The sequence below is a fragment of the Acartia tonsa genome, chromosome 5 (assembly GCF_053477335.1).
Source record: "Acartia tonsa isolate MP-2025a chromosome 5, ASM5347733v1, whole genome shotgun sequence".
Lineage (NCBI taxonomy): Eukaryota > Metazoa > Arthropoda > Copepoda > Calanoida > Acartiidae > Acartia > Acartia tonsa.
Genome location: NC_137264.1, coordinates 38,909,893 through 38,934,910, shown reverse-complemented (window position 1 = coordinate 38,934,910; position 25,018 = coordinate 38,909,893). Strand labels below are relative to the sequence as shown.

Here is a 25,018-nt window from a genome sequence, read left to right as displayed (position 1 = left end):
CAGTCATTCGAAAAACTATTTCCATTCCCCTCATTTTAATTTACTTTAAAATGAGGGTTTTTTTGTGCTTGAATTCTAAGTATTTTCCTGGGGCCCATTTACTAGACGCCGCCCTTAATATCTTTTGCTTGCGGGTCAGCTTTGTCTTGGTACCAGTTCCTCTTCTACAGCTGTTAGCTGCCAGCTGGGAGCCGTTAGATGAAGCTGTCAGCCGTGAGCTGTCTAATGAAATGGCGGCTAATCTTGAACTGTCTGAATAAGCTGTTAAGCTGGCTGCTTTTGTAATGGCAGCTAAAGCTATCGATGTGGATAAATCTTCAGAAGAATAATTTCTTTTCAGTCTGCTTGGTTTCTCTGAAAAATAGGGAAATGTTGGTACTTTTAACAAATAAGAACGATAACCCTCCCCCTCTCCCCACAAACACTTTTTGGAAATATATTGAAAACAAGAGGGCTTATTTTTGTTTGTTTGTTTATTATATTAGTTCAGGTTAGGTTAAGTTATATTGGGTACTGGTTGGCACCGCAGGAGTACAGCAACGCTGGTTTAGGTCCCGCTGGGTTATTGCTAAGGAGGGGTGCTCAACAGACATTTTGTGAAAAACAATTTTTGTAAAATGCCTAAAATTTGATCGAATACACTATATAATAGTACATCTAACCAATGATAAAGAGCTTTCATTGTAAAAATCGTTTTTTACCTTTTTTAAGAAGTGGAGAAATATGTGATATCAATTCAGCCGCCTAAAAAAAAACAATAATAGTTATTTATCCCATCGTATTATAAACAGCTTTCCACGGATTTAAAAATGTTTAATTATAAGACTAAAACTGATTTTAATATTATGAATGTACATTTTTGTATTAGTAGAAAACTGTATTGTATATAATACGATACGATACATGATTTATTTAGCGATACGGAAATGTGATGAAATATTTTTAAAAAAATTATATTAGAAAATAGAAAAAAATAATTGTTGTTTTGTAACTTGCAATAATTAAAATTAATAATTATTTTTTTACTATAAACAGAAATCTTTACGCTAAAATTTCATCAAACCGTGAACAACAAACACCTAAAAGTCAAGGGCCTATAAATGGTTAGGTTATTTTTTCCATTTGATTATATTGATATAGATTTTGGTAAAATAAAGTGCATAATAGTATGACTATTACATTTTACCGCTGCTAATTACTGCATTAGGATCGGTGTCCAATAAAACCTGCGGAAAAACATGTATGTTTATTGTATTGTTGTTAGATTGGGCCGAAAGGATCTAAATCTAGTTTTATTTGAGCTTAAGAAATCTGACGGTCGGAATCTATTAAATATGACAAGTATTCGATTTTAACCCCTCGTGCAGGGTAAATATGTTAAGCAGTTGACATTCCCCCCCCCCAAAAAAAAAAATTGTGAAAGATTCCCCCTCCCCTCATAAGAAATTTTGCCTTCCCCAAAACACAAGCTTGACGTCTAAGGCGGTTATATATGTAGTTAGCAGAATTTACGATTTCTGCCGAAAGTTCTATTTTGTTCTATTATACTAGCGGCTACGCCCCTAGAAGCCTCTAGGAACACTTCTTAGGTGGGCGGGCGAGAAGTCGAACCCCCTACCCTAATTTGAAATTTTGGAAAAACAAATATTATTTTTTTTTGGGGGGGGGGGGTGAGTTTAGAGGTTGGAGATACCCTTCCACAAAATAGTTAAAAACCTTCCCTTGACATATAAGAAGCTTCACAGTAATGGAGAACTATTTCGGCTCAGCGGTTAGTGAGATCCATCGCTACAGACAAAAAAGCTTACTACTTTATATAATAGGATATTTGATAATTAAAGTAAAAAAATAGAGTTAGCACGAGATATATGTAACTCTACCCACTGAGTGGGGTCCCTGTGCCGACTTTCAATTGGGTCTTTGAATATTATCCAATAGCGTCAGAAATAAAAACACAGCCAAGTCGCTACAAAAGAATATAATGCAATTTGCAAGTAGACGAAAAGGATCCTCGCCACTTGGGCCAGGTAATTGTAAGGTTTACACATATATAGTTATACATTTTTTAATAATATAACAAAACAGACTTTTTTGCTAGAATGAAGGAACGTCGTTTCATTTAACTATGAGAAATTGTCAAATGACATTTAATTTTAACATGTTGGGGGAGGGGGGGGGGGGGGCGGTGTATAATTATTCTTGAAAAAAAACTGTGTTGTGTGACAAGCAAATTCTTATTTAAAGTAGCAGGATATTTATTTATCTTTTTGTATCGAATGATCTCGCTAACTGCTGAACCGATATGGTTCTCCTTTACAAGATATCGAGAAAAAAAAAACAAATAAACATAACTAACCCCATCTAGAGGCTGCGAAAATATTTTTGGTTATCAGCTGATCTTAAAGTAAATTTAAAAAAAAAACTATTTACGTTCCGCTAGATGCCTATAGGGGCATAAACCCTAGTTCTTATATAAAATATCAGTATGTGTGACAGTCTATGTGTTTTTACTAAAAGTGGTATCCGCTAAACCGCTGTCCAATATCTCCTATGAAGGTTTTTAATTGTTAAGTAGCAGCCAAGAAAACTACATTACCCACATAGCGTTACGGACTGACGGACAACGAGAATTATAGAGTAGCGCCGCTTCCCTTCTTAATTTAACTAACGTTATATGATAAAATAACTTAGCTTCTTATGAACATAATTATACTTTTTATGCATTTAATTAAATGAAATAAGTTACATAATCATCAAACATTTGTTAATGACGAATTTATAGAGTTGTAAATCATATTTTCTATTTTAACTGAACACAAGGCATGTTATGTATTCTGAAAATAATTATGACAACATCCATAAGTAGCGAAGCACAGAAATAAAAAAAAATATATTGAGAACTGTCACTAAAACTAGACGAGAATTAATTAAGTTACAAAGTAGATCCCCTACAGTTACAGTTCTATTTCCACTCATAGCATTTAAAACTGAAAATTATAAAAGTTGAGATTTAAATTTATGGTTGTCGTTGAAAATGTTTTATTAATCTCTAATATTAGGTAGTACGATGTCCATCTTTCTGTTCGGATTTAGCTTATGATTTCGCTAAACCCTAGAACGATTCGAATTTGTTTTGTTTTTTCTTACGGGTGTTACCAAGGTGTTTGGCTAATTTTTCAGTGGGACACTCCACCCCCCTCCCAAAAAAAAGTATCACTGCCTCTAGGGGTAAAACAAATATTCTTTAAAAAATCTTGTATGAAATCTATAGCAGCCGCTATGTCAATGTTGTAGGTCCAGAGAAGGTTTATAACTATTTTAGGGTAGGGTACCTAAACCCTCCCAAGAAATCGTCCCTGGAAAAAAAACCACACCAATATAAAAATTTAGTAGTGTATAATCTACCTACCCCCCCCCCCCCTTTAAATGCCTCTAGATACTCTAGGGGCGTAATCGTTCTGTTATGAATCAAACTAGAAAGGTTTGTGTTTGAAGCAAACGGTCATTATGTTTTTCATGGAAGCTTCTTAAATTTCATGAGATGCTTTTAAGCTATTTCTTATGAAGACCCTAGGGGCTACTTGCGAAGCCGCTAGTGCAAACTTATATAGATGCAATTCTGAGGTGTGTAAAAATTTCACGGTTTGTTACTTCAACTAATAATCATGTGCTTGTAATAATAGTCATATGTAATCAACAAAAACTCCAATCAATGAAAAAAACAAGGATAAGTGTTTTCAAGAGTAGAGTAGCAAAAATAAGCCAAAAATAAACAAGGATCATAACATCCATAAAAGCGACAAACAAACATTAACACTTGTAGAGTGTCAAAACTGAAAAAGCAGACTATAATTGTATAGGTCCAAACAAAATTGTAAGCAAATTTTTGCATAACTGCTTAAATACAAAGTTCAGTTGAAGGACATACTTACAATTTTAGAGATGCTTCGCTTTTAACATTGAAATAGAAATCAGTAATCCAAAAATCCAATGAATATGATAATAATTTCACATAAAAAATTGTCGTCAAAAAGGTTTAAAATCAGCAAGTTTTAAAGGGACGTACGGACAATCTGGTTTGGGCCATAGAGTTGCAACGCTTTTTAAATAATGCCTAACTGTTAAGGAATGCAAAGTTTTTTCTTCATTAAAAATCTACGTAAAAGTTACGCAATATTTATAATACTTATTTTCTTTAGCATTTAGGTAATAAAAATATAATCAAGCTTTGTTAATTGTCATTTTAAAGTTAAAACACATATTTAAATGTAAAAAAAATATTTTGATTTAAAATTATAAAATTAAGTAAGAAGCATTTCTTTTTTTTCTGTCCTTTAAGATCTCTCTCACATATTAACCGATATATTGAGTTCTTAATATCAGTAAAGATTCAGGTTTTAAGTATTTCATTTGCAACATAAAAATGCCCCTGGAGGCTAGTAACGCAGCTACTATTAATCAGGAATAAGGTATAACCAACAAGCAAAATAAATCTAAAATAATATTTGGGGGGCAAATGGAAAGGTCGTCAATTTTACGATGTGTTGCCCCCCAACGACAGCTGAAAAACACGTATAGGTTTCGTGATTTTCTTCCGAATTAATTTCGTTATTGGTATGAGCTGACTATTAATACAACAGGAGACATTACTCCAATACCATCTTAAAAATATTCTGTAAAAAAAATATTCCTACCATGCCGTTTTAGATATCTTATATTACTAACAGAAACATCTGTCTAGATTATGAAATAGTTAGTTAGCTTTGTTTGACGGACGCACGTCATTTATACGAAAGTCAATATGAAGTCTGTTTGTTTGTACCAAAATATCTCGCCAACTGCTGAACTGATATGGTTTTCCTTTACTATGAAACTTCTCAGAGGACCTTGGAAGATTGATTACTATTTTCAGGGAGGGTAACATCACCCACTCAAGGCAAGTCACCCCTATTGTAAAAACGCCCACCTCCCTATGTGTCTCTAGGGGCGTAGCCGCTAATTGTAAATAAGGCAAAAATCATCGAAAAAAGAAAATTAGTTTGTCCAAATAACTGAATTAACCACACACATGTTATTGTCTTAAAAATTATGTAGAGACAGTGGGGCAGATGAAAAATTCCCCCTTCTTTCAAAATAATAGCTTTATTTCTAACTCTATATAAACTACTAGCGGCTGTGCTGTTAGCATCAAAGGGCTCTGTATTTAATGGGGAAGAAAGATGAGAGCAATATAGCCAAAAATCAGAGCAAGTCTTAAATTCATATGATAAACTAGCCTAAAACCATCTAGGAACCTATGTCATGCTCTCCTTAAATTTAGAATCGATTCAGTGGATAGTGAGATCTTAACGGACAGACAATTACTTTATATAATAGAATAAATATGTATTACACTCTTTAAATATAAATCAGCTAATGTATACCTTGTAATATAAAAATTTCTACTGCTGTCATGTTGAATGCATGACAATAATAATAAGAGTAGGGAAATGTAATTGCCCCAAAACAGATTCGAATTTTTTTCTAGCTTATTTAAGACAAAGGTCTTGCAAATAGCAAAGAATAAAATAGAAATTTAAGAATATTAATGTGATTTGCCTCAACATTAATATTGAAAATGAAAACAAAAAATGATTTAACTTGACAAAATAATAACTACTTGGTCAAATTAAACACCGGTAGAAAAAGTCTTTTACTGAGTTTATTAGAAAACAGTTAATTCTGAGAAATTTTGTAAAATGATTTGGTTAAATAAAAGTTTTATGAAAAATTTAATTCTATCCTGAACGTTTGAGGTCGGTTTTCCTCAAAGTGCTCAGTCGAGCCCAGAACCACAATTCCCTTATTCTTAAATAAATTGAAAATAAGCTTATTGTGTGTTTTGTTTCAGTTTATTAAGCAAAGTTAGGTTATGTATTTGGTACAGGGTAGTTCAAAAAGGTTTAGGTACCCCAGTTACTGGAATAGATCCATAGTATAGATGTATATACAGGTAACTGCATTTTCAAAGGACCTTTTTCGTCTGCTTGCGAATTGTTATCTGCTATTTGGATGTTTTAATATTCCCCACACTATTGGTTGATTTAGTTCATGATCAATCTCTAACAAATTTTCTAGCAAAATCGGCCTACAATAATTTTAGTTGTAATTTGTGAGATAGTAATGGTTTAGAGGGGTTAACTTTGGCGTAGTTTTTGCATTCTAGCTAATCATTTATAACAGCTAAGCTTTTTTATGATAAGGGCAAGTGTCGCAACAGCTTATAGTGCCCATTAAATAATGATGTCGTAAAATACAAATGACCAATGGTTAGAAAACATTGTACTTGGCCAATTATAAAATGAATACCGGACTATCTTTGTTCATTTGTATTGTATGACGTATTTTTTTTATCAGGTACTATAAGCTGCTTCGGCAAGTGTCACTACAATACAGTTTAGTACCAAAGTTGTTCTGTAATCATAACTTCTTTTTAAAAAGCAAAGCTACTCCGCTTTAACATTTTGCATTAATCATTATATTGTTTGGGATTATTATATGGTTGCAATATCTATACAGTTAACACAAATACTTCTCTTTCAAATTTTAATTGTGTAAAATCGCATTGTATCATAGACAGCTTTCCGCGGACATTAAAATGAAAATGAAAAAGATTAACACCAGTTTTGAAGGCCCCCAATGTCCGGGCATACAAAGTTATTGTTTATTTTATAGTTTATTTATTTTAATATTCGTGGAAAATTATTATTTGTAGTAATACGATACTATGCATAATTTTTCAGTATAGCTGAGAACCGGTTCCAATCCAGCAAATATTAATCTGTTTGGAAGCCAAAATAAAAAATCATTTTTAAATTAATCTCAATCTTAGTTGTAAAGTATCTGAGCTAATAAAAAAAGTTGAATTAAAGAGTGACAACTGTCACTATATTGTGACGCACAGACCCTAATTATAGATAAGATTCAAACTAAAAAATGTAATTACAGACCAAAGTTTGGATATATTCAAATTTAGCTTTTTTTAAAAAGACTTTAGCTTTCTTACAGAAACACATATTCCGTGCTTCTATCAAAAAACTGTCAAAGTAAATAACAGTAAAAAAAAAGAAATTTGGTTCTGATTAATCATTTTCATTTTCAAAATCCTTTACTTAAATAATATTTTCCCAGAAAGTAATTTTTGGTGAAAATTAAATTAAGATTTGATTGAAAATTTTCTACTTTTAAAATTTTGATGACACATTACAGCTATTGTCATTCAATTTTAAAAGTAAATTGTCAAATATATCAAATGTAGAAAAGAGGAAATAATGTGTCCATAGATAGCGGGGCTTATATTAAACTAGCGGATGCGCCCCTACCATCTAGGGGCTCTACATTCGAAGGAATATGTAAGGGCACAAAAAATGGCATAAAACCACACCCAGACTTATTTATAAAAAAAATAGCCTAAAACTATCTCAAGACTTATAAGAATGGGCACTGTAAATGAGAACCATATCGGTTCAGCGGTTAGCGAGATCCTCCGATACAGACAAAAAAGCTTACTACTTTTTATAATAGGATAAACAAGAAGAATCCTGGAAACTAGGATTTTAAACAGTTAAAGATAAATATTTGTAGGATTGATTAAAGAGAAGCTTTGCTCCTATCTATAATCTATAATACAAAGTTGAACGATGTCTCTGTGTTTGTTTGTAGCGAAGGATCTCGCTAACCGCTGAACCGATCGGGTTCTCCTTTACAGGGTAGCTTCTCATAGGTCCCGGGAAGGTTTATAACTATTTTCTTGGGGGGTGGGACACCCCTAACCCCCCCAAAAACTAAAAATACCCCCACAAAAAAAAATTTCTTCTTAAAACTAAAATTAAAATAGTGTTATAGTGGGGTCGACTACCACCCCCCTCCCCCATGAAATAAAAATTCCTCCCCCTCCAAAAAAAAATATTTTTTAGATTTATTTTTTTAAATCTAAATTACAAAAAATTGGTTTGAACAAGCCTCTACATGCAGAGCCCCTAGAGGCTAGGGGCGAAGCCGCTAGTTTTATATAAACAGACGGCTAAATAGGAATGAGGGCTAAAGGGGTAGCTGTCATGATATTGCAAGCTGCGGCTTGCAAATAACTATGTGCAAAGTCAGGGCTTTTTAGTTGGTATTTGAATCTTGCATAGCTAGGTTCGCCCCCTGTGGCTGTAGGCTCGAGTCCCTTGGTGTGGACGCCACAGTTACTTAAATCCAACCCAGGATATATGTATATTGAAAGTATCAGTTATAATATTATTGCTTGCTTTATAATTTTATGTATTAATAAAGTTGATCAACTAATCAAAGTGAAGTTTATTGATGGTAAGAATAGCAAACCTTCTCTATAATTAGCTATTGTCTGCTATACGTCCATAATAAATATTGCTGGAATCGGTTTTTTCCAAAAGTCCAAGGACGTAGGACTGTTAATCAAACTGGTCCCCCAAAAATATCTAATTATTGAATTCTGCTAGTTCTTACCAGCCAAAGATGGCTTAGTAACAATCTAAAATAGCAAATACTTAATAATGCACACGCAAATAAATATAGACAGTTTTCCGCGGTTAGCAAAATAAAAAATCAAACGATTATGTCTCTATTATTAGCCCCGAGTTACCGGAGGCCTGGACTTTTATTTTATTTTTAGTAGAAAATTGTCCGTAACACAATACATAACATGATTTTTCAGCTTATAAATATTTTTAATCGAGTGGATATTTATCTGGTTAAAAGCCATTAAAGACATTACCTGAACAACTGTTTGAATATATTCATCTCTGGATTTCTGTAAAGCTTGAATATTTCCTACATTATTATCATATTTATGCTCATTCAATATTCAAATTTTATCATTTTAGAAGAGCATTAATAAAACTAGAAGATGAATGTCCAACAATGTAATAATACTAAAAGCTGCGTCCCTAACTTCTAGAGGCTTTGTATTTGAAGGGGCAGATTGTTGCTAGATAAATATCTTAAAACCAATACAAGACTTAAATAAGAATAGCCTAAAACCACCACAGAACCAATTTGTAGCTTTCTAAAATTGCCGAACTCAATCAGTTCAGTAGTTATCAAAATCTTAAGCTACAGACAAAAAAAACTTACTACTTTTTATAATACTAGCGGCTTCGCCCCTAGCCTCTAGGGGCTTTGCCCCAAGAGGTTTAATCTACCTATTTTTGTGTTATTTTGATATAAAAGGAAAAGTAAAAAAAAAATTTGGGGGGTTCCGCCCCCCAAGAAAATAGCTTAAAACCATCCCAGGACCAGTAGGTATATTAACTAAAGAGTAGGGCCCAATCGGTTCAGTGGTTACTGAGATCTTAAGCTTCAGACAGACACACAGACATCAAGCTACTTTGTATTATAGATAAATTGATCAACACAGTTTAATAATAGGACGATTGTTAATGTCTTATTATGTCCTTTAATAATATTCCGTCTGACTGTCTATAGATTTAGGTCTCGGTGACTGATAAACCGATTGGGCTCTTCTCTTCAGAGAATATATTTTGATACTGGTCCTGGGATGTTTTAAGCTATTTTTTAGTAGGCGGTACTGCAACCCCTCCCCCTCTTCTCTTTAGAAAAATAACCCCTCATTTTTGGTAAAAAAAGATATAGGGCATCATTAAAGACCCATTAAATTATTTATTCCTGTTGTATAAGTTATATAACAGATCTATAGTATAGATTTATATTCAGATAACTAACCCCCTTATACGTCTGCTGTAAAATTATTTCCTGCTACTTGGCTGTGTTAATACACACCACAACATTGGTTGATTTTTTAAAGACCCAATTGAAAGTGGGTACAAGGACAATGCGATAGGGAGATACAGTTATTTAACCCTCTCTAGTGTATTACTCTAATATAATTTAAAAGAATGATTAGTTAAAAATATGCAAAATAAATGTGCAAAAAATATAAATAAATAATTATAGTGACGAGCAATATCCAAAAAGGAGGGGAAAGGACAATGATAGCTAAATTAATCTACAATCCGTTCTTCTATCCAATATTTTCCGGCTACTATAGTCGTATATCACTATTAATCAATTGCCATTGTTTTATCCTTATTCCCTGGATTTCATTCGACATATTATTACTTGGATGTTGCAAAAGATTTTCAAGTACTCTAATAAAGTATTACTCTTAGTTGGCTAAAATAACGATACCCTATCCATTCCCTTTACCCTATCCCCTCCCCTTCTACTGGATGAACAAAATGACCAATAAATTAAAATGAGGTCCATGTTAGCAACCTAAATTCATTACTTAAACCCTTTTTGTAAAAAAAAAATTGGATCATGGAAAGAAAACAAAGTCATTCCTTAATTAGGACAGAAGTCACCTTCCTAGGAAGGACATAAGTAGCCTTCCTTAAGTGAGAATTTGTTAGATGAAGGGCATAAATTGCCTCCCTTAACAAAGATTTTGCAAGATTGAGGACATAAGTAGCCTCCCTTCACCTAACAAAACCTAGCTTTTTGGTCCTTCACATAGCAAAATCTTGCATAAAATTGGTTTTTGGTCCATCACATAGCAAAATATTGCAAAACTTAGCTTTTCTGTCCTTATTATAGCAAAATATTGCAAAACATAGCTTTTTGGTCCTTCACATAGCAAAATCTTGCATAAAATAGCTTTTTGGTCCATCACATAGCAAAACATTGCAAAACTTAGCTTTTCTGTCCTTCACATAGCAAATTCTTGCAAAACATAGCAAATTCTTGCAAAACATAGCAAAATCTTGCAAAACATAGCAAATTCTTGGAAAACTTAGCTATTCTGTCCTTCACATAGCAAATTCTTGCAAAACATAGCAAATTCTTGCAAAACATAGCAAATTCTTGCAAAACTTAGCAAATTCTTGCAAAACATAGCAAATTCTTGCAAAACATAGCAAATTCTTGCAAAACATAGCAAATTCTTGCAAAACATAGCAAATTCTTGGAAAACTTAGCTTTTCTGTCCTTCACATAGCAAATTCTTGCAAAACATAGCAAATTCTTGCAAAACATAGCAAATTCTTGCAAAACATAGCAAATTCTTGCAAAACATAGCAAATTCTTGCAAAACATAGCAAATTCTTACAAAACATAGCAAATTCTTGCAAAACATAGCAAATTCTTGCAAAACATAGCAAATTCTTGCAAAACATAGCAAATTATTGGAAAACTTAGCTTTTTTGTCCTTCACATAGCAAATTCTTGCAAAACATAGCATTTATGTCCTTTACATAGCTAAATCTTTCAAAATTCAGCTTTTCTGTCCTAAACATAGCTAAATGTTGCAAAATGTAGCATATTCTTGCTATTTAGACCACCCATTCCTGGGATCTTAAGCTTCAAACAAGAAAACCTTACTGTTTGGTTATTGAATTGATAGGATTTCAGAACAATGATATTAATTTTGATGTTTTATAACTCTGAATTTTTTCATCAATTTAAAATAGCCAGCTTTTTGTTAATAAATGTGAAAAGTAAAAATGCTTTTAAATTTAATGATCTACTAGCTGCTCTGCCCCTAGAGACCTTTTTTTTTTTGGGGGGGGGGGGGTTAATTTTTACTAGGGGTGAATTCTCCTGGGAGAGTGGTACCTATCCCAGAACTAATAAGAAGCTAAACTAAGTACAGAACCCTATTAGTTCAGAAGTTAACGAGATATACATACAGATAGACAGACACAGATCCTGTTACTTTTATTATAAGGATAGTAAAATATATGTTCTTGTGTAAAAGCTAGCTTTTCAAAATAAGAAGAAAAAACTTGACACATCATGCCGTCCGCTGTCGCGAAGTATGGTCTATGAAGATTAGAGTGGGTCAATTTTCAAAGTTTTTTTTTTAATTTTTAATTCATTACAATGGATTTATTATTACTTGGATCTTACACGAGATTTGCATGTTCTATAATAAAGTGAACTCTCTAGTGGGCTAAAAAAACGATCTCCCCCACCCAATTCTTTTAACCTATTCCCTCCTTTCTTACTGGATAAATGGCCCACAAAATAAAATCGAAGAGAAATTGCAACCAAAATTTTTTCCTGTTATAATATCAACGTGAATCAATACAGAACTTAGCAACTTAATTTGGCGACAACTTTTCTATGTAATTCTATGTCAATAAGATATATAGCGTGCTTATCAATTCCAAAATTGAGCCATCCTTATGACTTTTGACCCAACACGACCTGGGGTTGGTTAATTACCAATACTAAAATCTAAACACACAAAGTTTTGAAATTAAGAAATATTCTAATTTATTTTTTTGGTATTAATTAATATGAATACTAAGAAAATTTATAATCCCTTATAACTTTTCAACATATATATTTAATTGTAAAAAATTCCGAAAATTAACATTTCTTTAGCTCTGTTATTGGTCATCCCCCCCATATAGTATTATAATGTCCATTTCGCAAAACGTACTATTTACAGGGATCTAAAGGGATAAGACAATTGCCGATAAGTTGATGTAAATCCTCAATGATTAAACATAAATTCATCCCTTCTGTAAGTTATAATTAGTGGTTGAATCGTTTACTATTACCAGGGATCTAAAATGATATTCAATTGCCAATAAGTTGATGTAAATCCTCAATGATTAAACATAAAGTTACCCCTTCTATAAGTTATGATTAGTGGTTGAATCGTTAATGGACAAGACACTCATTTTAATGTACCAACCAATAAAAATTCAATTATATTTCCCTAAGATTAAGCCAATGAATAAGAAAATGTTACTATAAAACTTTGGAGACCAGTGTAATAAGCAGCTCAATGTACACTCACTCCTTGGATTATTACACAGTACCCAAAGTTTTATCTTAACAATTTCTCATTTATGGGCTTAACATTTTGGAGACTTTTTATTTAATTAATTATGTAAATTGATTTATCATCCATTGTGTTATCCCTTTTAATTCCTGATTTTGGCGTGATTTTTATGTGACGGCATGGGTCAAAAATGTTTAACATCAAAGACTATTTATAAATATAGAATATCTATAATACAAAGTAGAACGATGTCCGTCTGTTTGTTTGTAGCGAAGGATCTCGCTAACCGCTGAACTGATCGGGTTCTCCTTTACAGGGTAGCTTCTCATAGGTCCCGGGAAGGTTTATAACTATTTTCTTAGGGGGTGGGACATCCCCAACCCCTCTAATTTTTTTTTCTTTTTAAAACTAAAATTAAAATAGTGGGCTGGACTACCCCACCAAGAAATTTTTTTTTACATTCTTTTTTTAAATCTTAAATACGAAATTTTGGTTTGATCAAACCTCTTGGTGCCCAAGCCCCTAGAGGCTAGGGGCGAAGCCGCTAGTGTAATATAAAAGATTTTAAGAAAAAAAATAATCAGGGACCGCTGAACCGATATGGTTCACTTTTATAGTGTAGCTTCTTACAGGACATGGGTAGGTTTATTGCTATTCTAGGGAAGGGTACCACCGTCCTCCTAAGATAAACCGTTCCTTGAAAAAATAACCCTTTAAAAATCGAATGAAAAATGGGGGAGGAGTAATTTGTTTTTTACTTTTTCATTTTAAAAATAATATAAAAATGGAAGGGTTGAATCCAAACCACATCCACCTCAAGTACCCCTGGAGAACTCTAGGAGCGTAGCCGATAGTTTAAAATAAAACACCAACAGGCAACAATAAATCAAAATTCTTACAAATCTAAGCATACATAGTCTATGGTCTTTGTGTGTGTTCCGACCCATGCCGTAAACGCCCAACTAGCCACCTAGCCAAACAGTTTTTTTTTACTTATTTCTTTATTATAAAAAGCTATCTTAAAAAAAAAATATTTTTTTACTATGCTATTATAGTAATTGTATGGTTCTTTTACAATTTATCTTCGTATGAGACCAATAAAGGTTTAAAGCTATTTGGGGGAAGAGTACTACCACATTCTTAAGAGAAATTGCCCTAGAAAAATGAAATAAAAATTAGGGTGGGGAGACTTTCCTCTTTCCATTAACATGTCTCTAGCATAGCTGTTAGTTGATCATTAAATTTAAAAGCATTTTTAGTTTTCACATTTATTAACAAAAAGCTGGCTATTTTAAATGGATGAAAAAATTCAGAGTTAAAAAACATCAAAATTAATATCATTGTTCTGAAATCCTATCAATTCAATAACCAAACAGAAAGGTTTTCCTGTCTGAAGCTTAAGATCCCAGGAATGGGTGGTCTAAATAGCAAGAATATGCTACATTTTGCAACATTTAGCTATGTTTAGGACAGAAAAGCTGCATTTTGAAAGATTTAGCTATGTAAAGGACATAAATGCTATGTTTTGCAAGAATTTGCTATGTGAAGGACAAAAAAGCTAAGTTTTCCAATAATTTGCTATGTTTTGCAACAATTTGCTATGTTTTGCAAGAATTTGCTATGTTTTGTAAGAATTTGCTATGTTTTGCAAGAATTTGCTATGTGAAGGACAGAAAAGCTAAGTTTTCCAAGAATTTGCTATGTTTTGCAAGAATTTGCTATGTTTTGCAAGAATTTGCTATGTTTTGCAAGAATTTGCTATGTTTTGTAAGAATTTGCTATGTTTTGCAAGAATTTGCTATGTTTTGCAAGAATTTGCTATGTTTTGCAAGAATTTGCTATGTTTTGCAAGAATTTGCTATGTTTTGCATGAATTTGCTATGTTTTGCAAGAATTTGCTATGTGAAGGACAAAAAAGCTAAGTTTTCCAAGAATTTGCTATGTTTTGCAAGAATTTGCTATGTTTTGCAAGAATTTGCTATGTTTTGCAAGAATTTGCTATGTTTTGCAAGAATTTGCTATGTTTTGCAAGAATTTGCTATGTTTTGCAAGAATTTGCTATGTTTTGCAAGAATTTGCTATGTTTTGCAAGAATTTGCTATGTTTTGCAAGAATTTGCTATGTTTTGCAAGAATTTGCTATGTGAAGGACAAAAATGCTATGTTTTGTGAGGTTTTGCTATGTGAAGGAAAGAGAAGCTATGTTTTGCAAGATGAAGGACATAAGCAGCCTTCCTAATGTAAGAATTTGTTAGACAAAGGACATAAGTCACCTCCCTTAAGTTAGATTTTGTTAGATGAAGGACATAAGTAGCCTTCCTTAGACCAATTTCCAGTGACTTCTGTCCTAATTAGGAATGACTTTGTTTTCTTTCCATGATCCAAAAAATTTGTAATTTCTATTGCATAAAATTTTCTAACAAACCCATGGATGGAGGTAACATTGAACTATATTTTATACTCACGTGATATTATTTATTAGCTTAAAAAAAATTAAGAATTTAAATTTCTAAAAGATAGAAGTGTCCAAACAAATTTTTCTACTAATAATTTTAACCTACAAAAAGGTAATTTTTTATGCAATTATCGTCAATCATCTTATCCCTTAAGATCCCTGAATAGTAATTTTTGGTAAATTTTTAGAGATTGTTTTTTTGATAATTGGAAGTGCTGTTAATCTACAAATATCCTACTATATTAATTTGTAAAACTGCAAATGATAAATATGACCTATTTTTGTCTATTTAAAGATTCCCTTTAAACACCTCCCCCTTTTTATATAAAGATGCTAATTCCCCCCCCCCCCAACCCCAAGAGGATATAGGCAGTAAAAAACCCCGCAGGGGGCACAATTTTCTAACACTTCTTTCTCATTTAGTCTTTAAAAAGGATTCAAAATGCATGGACATATATCTTTTTAACTCTTATTTTATACATCTTAATTGGAACTGATGATCTATTTTTATAGAGAAACATATGTATTCCACCAATAAATAGTTAAAAAATTAAATGTGTTTATACATAAAATAAAAAAATATAAAAATAACCCAAAAATACTATATAAAGTAGTAAGGTTTTTGTCTGTGGCTTAAGATTTCGATAACAACTGAACCGATTGAGTTCTCCATTTATGAAAGCTGCTTAATTAAAGGACCCAGGTTCTTATATTCTTATATCTAAGTTTGATTTTAGTATGTTTTCTAACATTCATACTCCTTTGAATACATAGCTCTTAGATGCTAGGAGCGCAGCCGCTAGTATATAATAAAGTTAGTCTCTTGGCTGTTTATTACACTAGTCCCCAAAGTTGTATATGTTTTCTTATTCGTTGGCTTAACAACTTTAGGAATATAAGTGAATTTTGAGGTAATTTTTAAGTTGAGTGTTCAAACGTTTCAACCACTAATTTTAATCTAATATTGCTTATGAGCATAAATATTCCTCTAAGAACATTCACTTTTTCTTGAAGCTTCTGTGTTTCCAGATCTCCTGAACTCGACTATAAAATAAATAATATAAGTTTTATAAGAAATTAATGAAAGGCACTTTTCCCTACAACCCTGTTTTGCTAACCTGTTCCGAATATAGTAAAGTAAAATACAAACGCACAAAAAATCACCCACCCCTTATTTTTAATTTATACCAAAATAAGGGGTGAGGGTCTGTCTTTGACACTTTCAGGGAAACCAACGAAATCAAATTCAGAATAGACGGGCAGTATAAAATAATGTTAGTTCACACTTTTAAAATACGAAAATAATTTTTTACACTATAATTCGGATGTTTTACAAGTGTTTTCTGCAAAATATAATTTTGTTTAAAAATCTCCAATTACTAAGTAAATACCTTAAGAAGATAAAGCTCCCGTTTCATGTACATATTCTCATACTGAAGCCTAAAAAATTGAAAAAAATAAACTAATATCAACTGAAAAAAATCGGATCATGGAATGAAACAAAGTAGCGAGTTTCGTCGTATCTTTTCAGAAGCTTTCTCCTGTTTCTAGCCCCTGCGGTGGTCTTTAACTTTGCGGGGCCATTTACCTAACCAAGCAGGACAATCATTAACATTTACATAATCTAACCTTGCCTAATATAACCTATCAAAAGGTACTGTGAAAATACGGCGAAACCCGCTACTTCGTTTTTTTACATGATTAAAAAAAATCTTTGCGCAGCAGTTTGTCGTTTGTAAGGTGACGGGTTCGAATCACTGCATAACTAAAAACGCTGCTATGTCAAATGCCAGCAAATGTCAGAGCAGGTGAATGCCTTGGTCCATATATTGTGGTTTTCATTAACATGCACAGTTAGAACTTCCAGACAAAAGTCGTGCAATACAAGGGTTGGTTGTCTGTATTGGTTGTGATATCAGTGCCTTGGCAACGAACCCAGTGAAAGTGTCGGACTGATTATGACGTAAAAAAAATAATTAGCCAATGAGAGGCCACTATAAATTTTACCATTGGTCAATAATGTCCTCTCATTGGCTAATTTTTTTCGTCATAATCAGTCCGACACTATTACTGGGTTCCTTGGCAACTACTAGGACAAACTTATCAGCTGATAAGACATTTTTCTTAATAAATAAAATTAATCTGTTAAAACGTCAAATATAGCTTTTCCCCTATTTCTAGCCCCAGTGCGGGGGCCTTTCTCCTGCGGGGCAATCACCTAACTTATCAAAAGCTACTGTGAAAATTTGACGAAACGCCCCTTAAGGGGCGTTGTCACGAAAGTTACTATAGCCAAACCTTTTTATCATATTAACGTACGGACTGACGTTAATACTTACTGCGCTACAAAAAGTATTTTAAATTATTTTTTAAAGTTGCATTATTTTAATTATTTAGTTTTTTCACAGAAATTGAATGATTGGAATGTCGAGAATTTGAAAAATCAATTTCCAATAATTTCTTGGTTTTCAAAAGCGAATCTTTTCTATAATTAGGGTCTGTCCGTTCATGCTTACGGAACATTTAGTTTTTTTTCGTAATATAAGACATGTTAGAATTGTCCTATTGATTTTAATCTTTGCATGTTGATTCCTTTAACAGTTAGGTACAATTTAGAAATCGTAGCAACTCGTTACCAGAAAGTAGTACGTCCATTTAAAACATGTTGCTTTCTAACCTTTTTAGCATCAATTCTTTATGTGTTATAATCATCCTATTCATTTTTTGGAATACTGATTCCTATTACAAATAGTACAATGTTATAAGCCAATAATCTATACAATTTTGTTCAAACTTATACACTTGTATTCTGCTTTTTTAGATCTGACACTCTACAAGTGTTAATGTTCGCTTGTCCTACCGTTTCAGAGCTTCACTTTTATGGATGTTGTCATCCTTGTGAATCAAAACATTTTAAACATTTAATTTATTGGCAAATGATAAAGAAATAATTTTAATGTTAAATTATGACTCTTGAAAATTAAAATTTTTAAAAATGTTTCTTTTTAAAAGTATATTTTTGTATTGTTAAAGGCTTTTTTAGTTGGCTTATCAATTGCTAATAATATTAGTAGTCGTTAATATTTAACAGTAAAGCTATTTGTATAGGTTTCTGGAAGTATTTCCTAATTAGCTATTATAAGGAGGTATCCTTGGGACTTTAAATTATATCGGTACCCAAAGATTTGTAAATATGTTCTCTTATTCGGTGTTCTAAAAACTTTGGATACTTTTATTGAATCTTGGTAGGCTAAGTCAAATATTAGTGTTCAAACTTTTCCACCAATAATGTACAACTACAGAAAGGATAAATTTGTTACCATTATTGTGGATGTATATTAATTTATCATCCATTGTTTTATCCCTGGGGAATCGTGAAGATTCCCTTTATTGACTTGTTTCATATGTTTAGAGGTGGTACCAATGAATATATATAATTTAGGATATATAAGTTGGAAGGAATTTTAAGGTTAGGGGGAGATTTGAAATCTGCATCAAATTTTAAAGATTTTTATAAAATTCGTATTTTGTATAATTCTTTATCTAAAAGCGGAAATACAATTTAAGTTAATTAATTTTTGACCAAAAGGATAGGTGGATTAGAAACTACCTGCTCTCTAATTGGGTGAATGATGTACGACACTTAAGCTTCTCCAATCAGAGCGCAGATAGTTTTCAATCCACCAATCACAGATGTCAAAATTAATTAACTTAAATTGTATTTCCGCTTTTTTATAAAAAATTATACAAAAAACGAATTTTATAAAAAAAATCCTTAAAATTTGATGCAGTTTTCAAATCTCCCCCTAACCTTAAAATTTCGTCCAACTTATATATCCTAATATATGTATATACAGAGAGTCCCTTAAGTTTTCAAATGTCGTTTTCTTTTTCGTTGGCTTAACAACGTTGGGGACTTTTACTGAATTAGCATCGGTTGGTTAATCAAGTTTATTGTTTAAACGTTTCACCCATTAATTGTAATCTACAGAAGGGGTAATTTATTGTATCATCATTGGGGATGTACATCAATTTATCGGGCATTGTCTTATCCCTTTAGATCACTGACTTTTACATTATAGAGAGAAAAGTATCTTTTCGTGTGTAATATGATAAATTTGCTGAAAACAGTTAAATAAGAAATATTTAATAATCATAATCATTAATTCTATCGTTAAGCATCGGTGAATATTCACATAGTTGCTGTTAATACGGTACTACAAATAAATAAATGCAAACAGTAAAAAAGTGAACAGACGAACTCGCAGATAGGACTGTAAGAGAAAGGTCGTGCAGGTAAAGAGTGTGCTAATCAATCAAAATATTAGAGTGACTACTTACATCTGTCTGTGTGTGTGTGTGTGTCTATTTACTAAACCAATATGACTATACAACAAAGCTTCTTATAGGTCTAAGAAAAATTTCCTACCTCCAAAAATTATTTTCTTTGTTTTGAAGGAGAAGATTTTCAATAATTATGGTCTATAAGACTGTATAAAATCAAAATTAAAGGTAGTAAGTTGATATGTAAAAAAAAATTTGTATCACTAAAGTCTTAAAGGAGAGCTAAATAATTATACAAATTGAAGTAGCTAATTTGATATATTCTTGGTTCCATGAAAACACCCTAACATAGAGTAATAAAGAGACAATAAGACAATAATGAATATAATAACTACTAAATCATTTAATTTTCACAAGTGTAGCTACTCTATAAGCAAGACATGACCCCCCCCCCTTCCCCACTTACCAACATAGTTTTTTTTCTAGAGGAGGGGAGAAAAATTTCGAAGTGCCTATAAAAATGACGTCTTACTGGCCTACCATTGGTCAATTAAAATGTGAACTGAGCTGGATCTTTAAATCATTTTAGTGGTGAGCCAGATCGGGGTGAGCCAACTTTCCACCAATGAGAGCACAGCATTTTTTGAAATGCCGCGCTGTGATTGGTTGAAATTTGGCGCACCCCGATCTAGCTCACCACTAAAATGATTTAGAGATCCAGCTCTGGTCAGCAATTGGTCTGTGTATTGGACTATATCATTGGTCATTTGTATTGTATGACGTCATTTTTTGTAGGAGTGGGATGTCCAGGATGTGAAAAATCATGTATCGTATCGTATTACGGAGAATCCCCTGTTTTGTTGACCAGCGTATTTTCTCTTAATTGTTTTTCCTACGGTGTCATCTACGGTATTTTTAAAGAAAGAAGTAAAATTGATTTTTTTAACAGATTTTGTATAATTTTGGTATATTGATATACAGAAAACGATCGAATTATTCTCATAAAATAAAACTAATATGAGAATACACAAGTTTAATGAAAAAAATGACACGAAAACAATTAGAAAGTTTTCTTTGACAAACAAAAACAATTTATCCATAAATGATGCTAAATATATGAGGCTAATAGTTTTTACCAAAATCAATGATACTATTAAAGTTTAATATCAAAATAAATCATATAAATTTTTTTTTTATTTAGCTTTTAGGTTGGGTTTTAGCCTTTTAGATAAGGTTTTGAAAATCTGTAATATTCAAAAAAGGATACCCTCCTTATAATCCTTCACAATAGAATATGTTTTGAAGTTTTTTTATTGTAAGAGGTAGCTGTCTATAGTGCCCTAGCAACCTTACTACAAAAAGAAACCTTACTACTTCATATAATAGGATGTCCATTGTTAAGGTTGATGTTAATACCTGCCATATTTAAACTTTAGTCTTTAATCCTCCAATTTTGTAACAAGTAAATAAAATGTGACATAGATATTTTTTGCATCGGGTAGTAAAATGAATAATTTTAAGATTTGATTCCTGTTTTGTTTGGCCGTGCCTTAATTTATGATTTTTATTTTACTTTTCGTAGAATATTGTCGATGCTATACATGATTTTTCAGTATCACTTAGCAAGGGCATCCAAGCTTTTAGATGGGGGGGGGGGGTAATTCTTATATCATAGAGGCAAGGACGTCCAAGCTTTTTTTTTATTTGGTGGGGGTAAAAACTTAAAATAAACAATTTTGGGGGTTGGGGTAATCACCCCTTTAGCCACCCCCCCCCCTTAAACGTCCCTGTCCCGTAGAGCTGGATCTTTACCGGTTTCAAAGCCATATTAGAAGAAAAATGTTAAATTATATATAAACTATGCGACAAAAAAGGTAGCTAAAATTGATTGAATTTATTCTCCATACTTTTCACACAATTAATCTCACTGTACTAGCGTCCAGGGAGGGAGGGAGGGGTCAGTAGACAGAAAAACAATCGGGAATAGTCCCTTTCGTGGCAACGCACCTTAAGGGGCGATTCGTCGTATTTTTAAAATGGCTTTTCAAAGGTTATTTTAGGTTAGGTTAAATTGGGTTAGGTGATTGCCCCACAGGGTTAGGCAATTGGCCCCGCAGAGTTAGAGCCCAAAAAATCCTTCCCTCATAGGTTATAAACACATTCTGCTAATTGTTGGGTTATATAAACTGGCAGTGTACAAACTTTATCACTAACGATTTTTATCTACATCAAGGCTAATTTTGTTTATATCAATTTATTTTCATTGTCTTATCCCTTAAGATCCCTGAATAGAGTCAAAAATCATTATTTCAATTGCAAAGCTACTCTACAATGTATTGATAAGTTGTCGGGCAATTCCTTCCTATTATTTTAATTCTATACGATTTTTTCTGTTTCTAACAATCTATCTATCTACCTTTCTGATATATATATCTCAATCTATCTTTATAAGTCTTCTTCTGATCTATCCATCAATTTATCAATTGATTCATTGATCTTACATCAATCCATCTATTCATTTAATTATCCATCCAGCTATTTTTCTTTCCTTTATCTGAAGCTTTTTATAGTACCTATAAAAAATGACGTCATACTGGCCCACCATTGGTAATTCAGTCTGTTTAGTGGCCTATCATTGGCCAGTTGTATTTATTTTATAGGCACTATAAACAGTTTCACAATATCCTACGAAAACTGTGACAATTTTAATCCTTGTTAAAAAATAATTTCTCTACTTTCACAGTATTAATTGTAAAACAAAGAACCAGAATGTCATCTAAAGTGTCTTTTAATAGAATGTCCAAAATCCTAATCATTTTTTACGCGCATTAATTGTTCTATTATGATTTGCTTCTCTTGATAATCAATAGATACTAAAATATAGAAATAGTCGAAAGATAATCATAAAAATTAAGAAAATGATTTTTAAGAGGGGGGTATAGCACCCTAAGGGGAAAGTGGAAAGGCATTCCTTTCATTTCCCAATTAAAGCTAACATTTCCTTTTAAATCTCTGAGTACGAACTGGCTTTTAAAAAATTTTAGTATTACATTTCTTATTTTCCAAAACTCTTCTTAAACTGTACTTTACTTAAACTAACCTAACCTTTAAGAAGCATTTTTATTTAAGGAAGGGAAAACGGGGGGGGGCAAGATAAGAATATTGATGGCCCACTAATTTTTTACATCATTTTTTTAAAAATTAATCTTACATCTTTGAACTTATTCTTTCTTGTTACTTTTCCTTAACTAAATCAATTTACATACAATAGAATAATGATAATAAGTGATCATTTTGATAGAAAAAAAAGATTTCACCATTCAAATAACAACTCAGCCCACAAGACATGTAAAACAATTAACCAATCCTAATAAAAAAAAACATATGGTAAAAATGCTTAATTTCCAATTAGGAGCTTTTTTATAGAACCTATTAAAAATGACGTCATACTTGCTTACCATTGATCAATTAAAATGTATGCTGGCCTGCCATTGGTAATTTATTCTGTGTATTGGCATATCATTGGTCATTTGTATTGTATGACGTCATTTTTTGTAGGCGCTATAAAGAGCTTCTTCCAATTACTTGCTTTTAGTAGCGAAGCCACTCTATAATTCTTAGTAGTTATTAGTAGCGAAGCTACTCTATAATTCGAAATGTTTTTAGTAACGAAGCTACTCTATAATTTGAAATGTCCGTCTGTCTGTCCGTCCGTCAGTCACGAAGTGGGGAAAACGTGATTTTTCGGCTCCTATAAAAGATGGGAGGCTGAAATTTTCAGGGATTAAATATGTTAACATTGTTCATATTTTGATTTGATTTTATTAAAATTCGTCAATTAATTGGGGTGCTAGATAGATTTTTTAGTTTTCTTGATTTTCTCAACTCCTATTCAAGTTAAACGGCTGAAATTTTCAGGGATTGAAAACCTTAATATTCTGCATACTTTTATTAAGTTTTGTTGATATTTACTTAATGGTTGGGGTGCTAGTTTGATTCCTAGATTTTTAAGTTTTCAAGATTTTCTTTACTCCTTTCAAGAGAGACGGCTGATGTTTTTAGGGATTAAATAAGTTAACAATTTACATATCCCAACAAAGTTTCATTAAGATTTGAATATTGGTTGAGGTGCTTGATCGATTCCTAGATTTTCATGTATAAATCCTATAAGGTTTCATGATTTTTTTAGTTTAATGTTTTTTTATGAAACTGCTCCGTAGTTAATTTTTTCAGGATATCATTATCCATCCATAATTTTTGAGCTTTGCTACTTATGGATGTTGTCATCCTTGTTTAGTTTATCAAGAGATCAAACTTATGTATGTCTTATTTTCAACAAACAACCAATGAATAAAAAGCATACTTGATGAATACCTCAAAATTTGATTTGATGAAAAATAACCTTTTCTATTGTTTATTTTGATATTTGTGCCATGGACTAATGGCTTTTAATAGATTTTATCATTAAGTCGATTACATTTAATTGATTATCATTCAATAATGAATAAAAATGAATAAAAAAACATTACTATAAAAAAAAACTTTTCCAAAATTGCTTCGAAACCGATTAATATCCGTTGGATTATAATCGGTTATCAACAATAATAAAAATTATGCATATTATCAAATTACAGACAATTTTCCACAAATATTAAAATAAAAATCATAAAATCAATATCAGCTTTTTGTTAGACAGGGCCCTTGGCCTCTCGGGGACAACAAAACTGATTTTAATATTGGAATTTTCAATTTTAATATCTGCGAAAAGCTGTCTATAATACAAAACGATAAATACGTACTAATTAATGACATCCTTACCCCATCCCATCCCCTCCTACTGGATAAACGAACTTACAAATAAGTGATGTCCATGATAGATATCTAAGTTGACTACAATTTTTCACCAGTCATAATATCCACGTATATATTCTATATATTCATTGATAAAATAGAAAAACTAAGCTGCTGAAAATATTCACTAGATCGATTTCACAGAGATAAGACAATGGATTGTAAATAAATGTTTATAAAAAAAAGTGGCTCTATTCTGAAGGGGTACATGACATGAAGGAAAACCCAGAGGGAGAAGGGACAATGGGCTGTCTATTACACTAGTCCCCAAAGTTTTATAATGGCTTTTTCTTATTCGATGGCTTAACAACTTTGGGGACTTTCATTGAATTTTAATTGGTTTGATCATTAAGTTGAGTGTCCAAACGTTTTATCCATTAATTGTAATCTACAGAAAGGGTAAGTTATGTATCATCATTGGGTATGTACATCAATTTGTCGGCTATTGTCGTATCCCTTTAGATACCTAAAGAAAACCGCCAGAAATGTTGACTAACCTTTTACATTCCATTAATATCTGGAGCTTGATAATATCTTCATCAAATAGTTTGCCAGACAAGTTCAGACTTGATTTCATTTCATTATCAAACATGGACACAATTTCTCCAGTTTCAT

At 32.1% G+C, this 25,018-nt stretch overlaps 1 protein-coding gene across 1 annotated transcript; it reads right to left on the bottom strand.

The window, feature by feature from the left end:
• Positions 1 to 40: 40 nt before the first annotated feature.
• LOC145320144 (uncharacterized) lies at positions 41 to 25,018 on the bottom strand. Its single transcript, XM_080162584.1, has 6 exons — positions 24,901 to 25,018; positions 16,660 to 16,708; positions 16,257 to 16,312; positions 8,777 to 8,834; positions 702 to 744; positions 41 to 354 (listed from the first exon to the last, which is right to left on the bottom strand). The coding sequence occupies exons 1-6, from the start codon at positions 24,993 to 24,995 to the stop codon at positions 41 to 43; spliced, it is 615 nt and encodes a 204-aa protein (XP_080018710.1). The 5' UTR covers positions 24,996 to 25,018.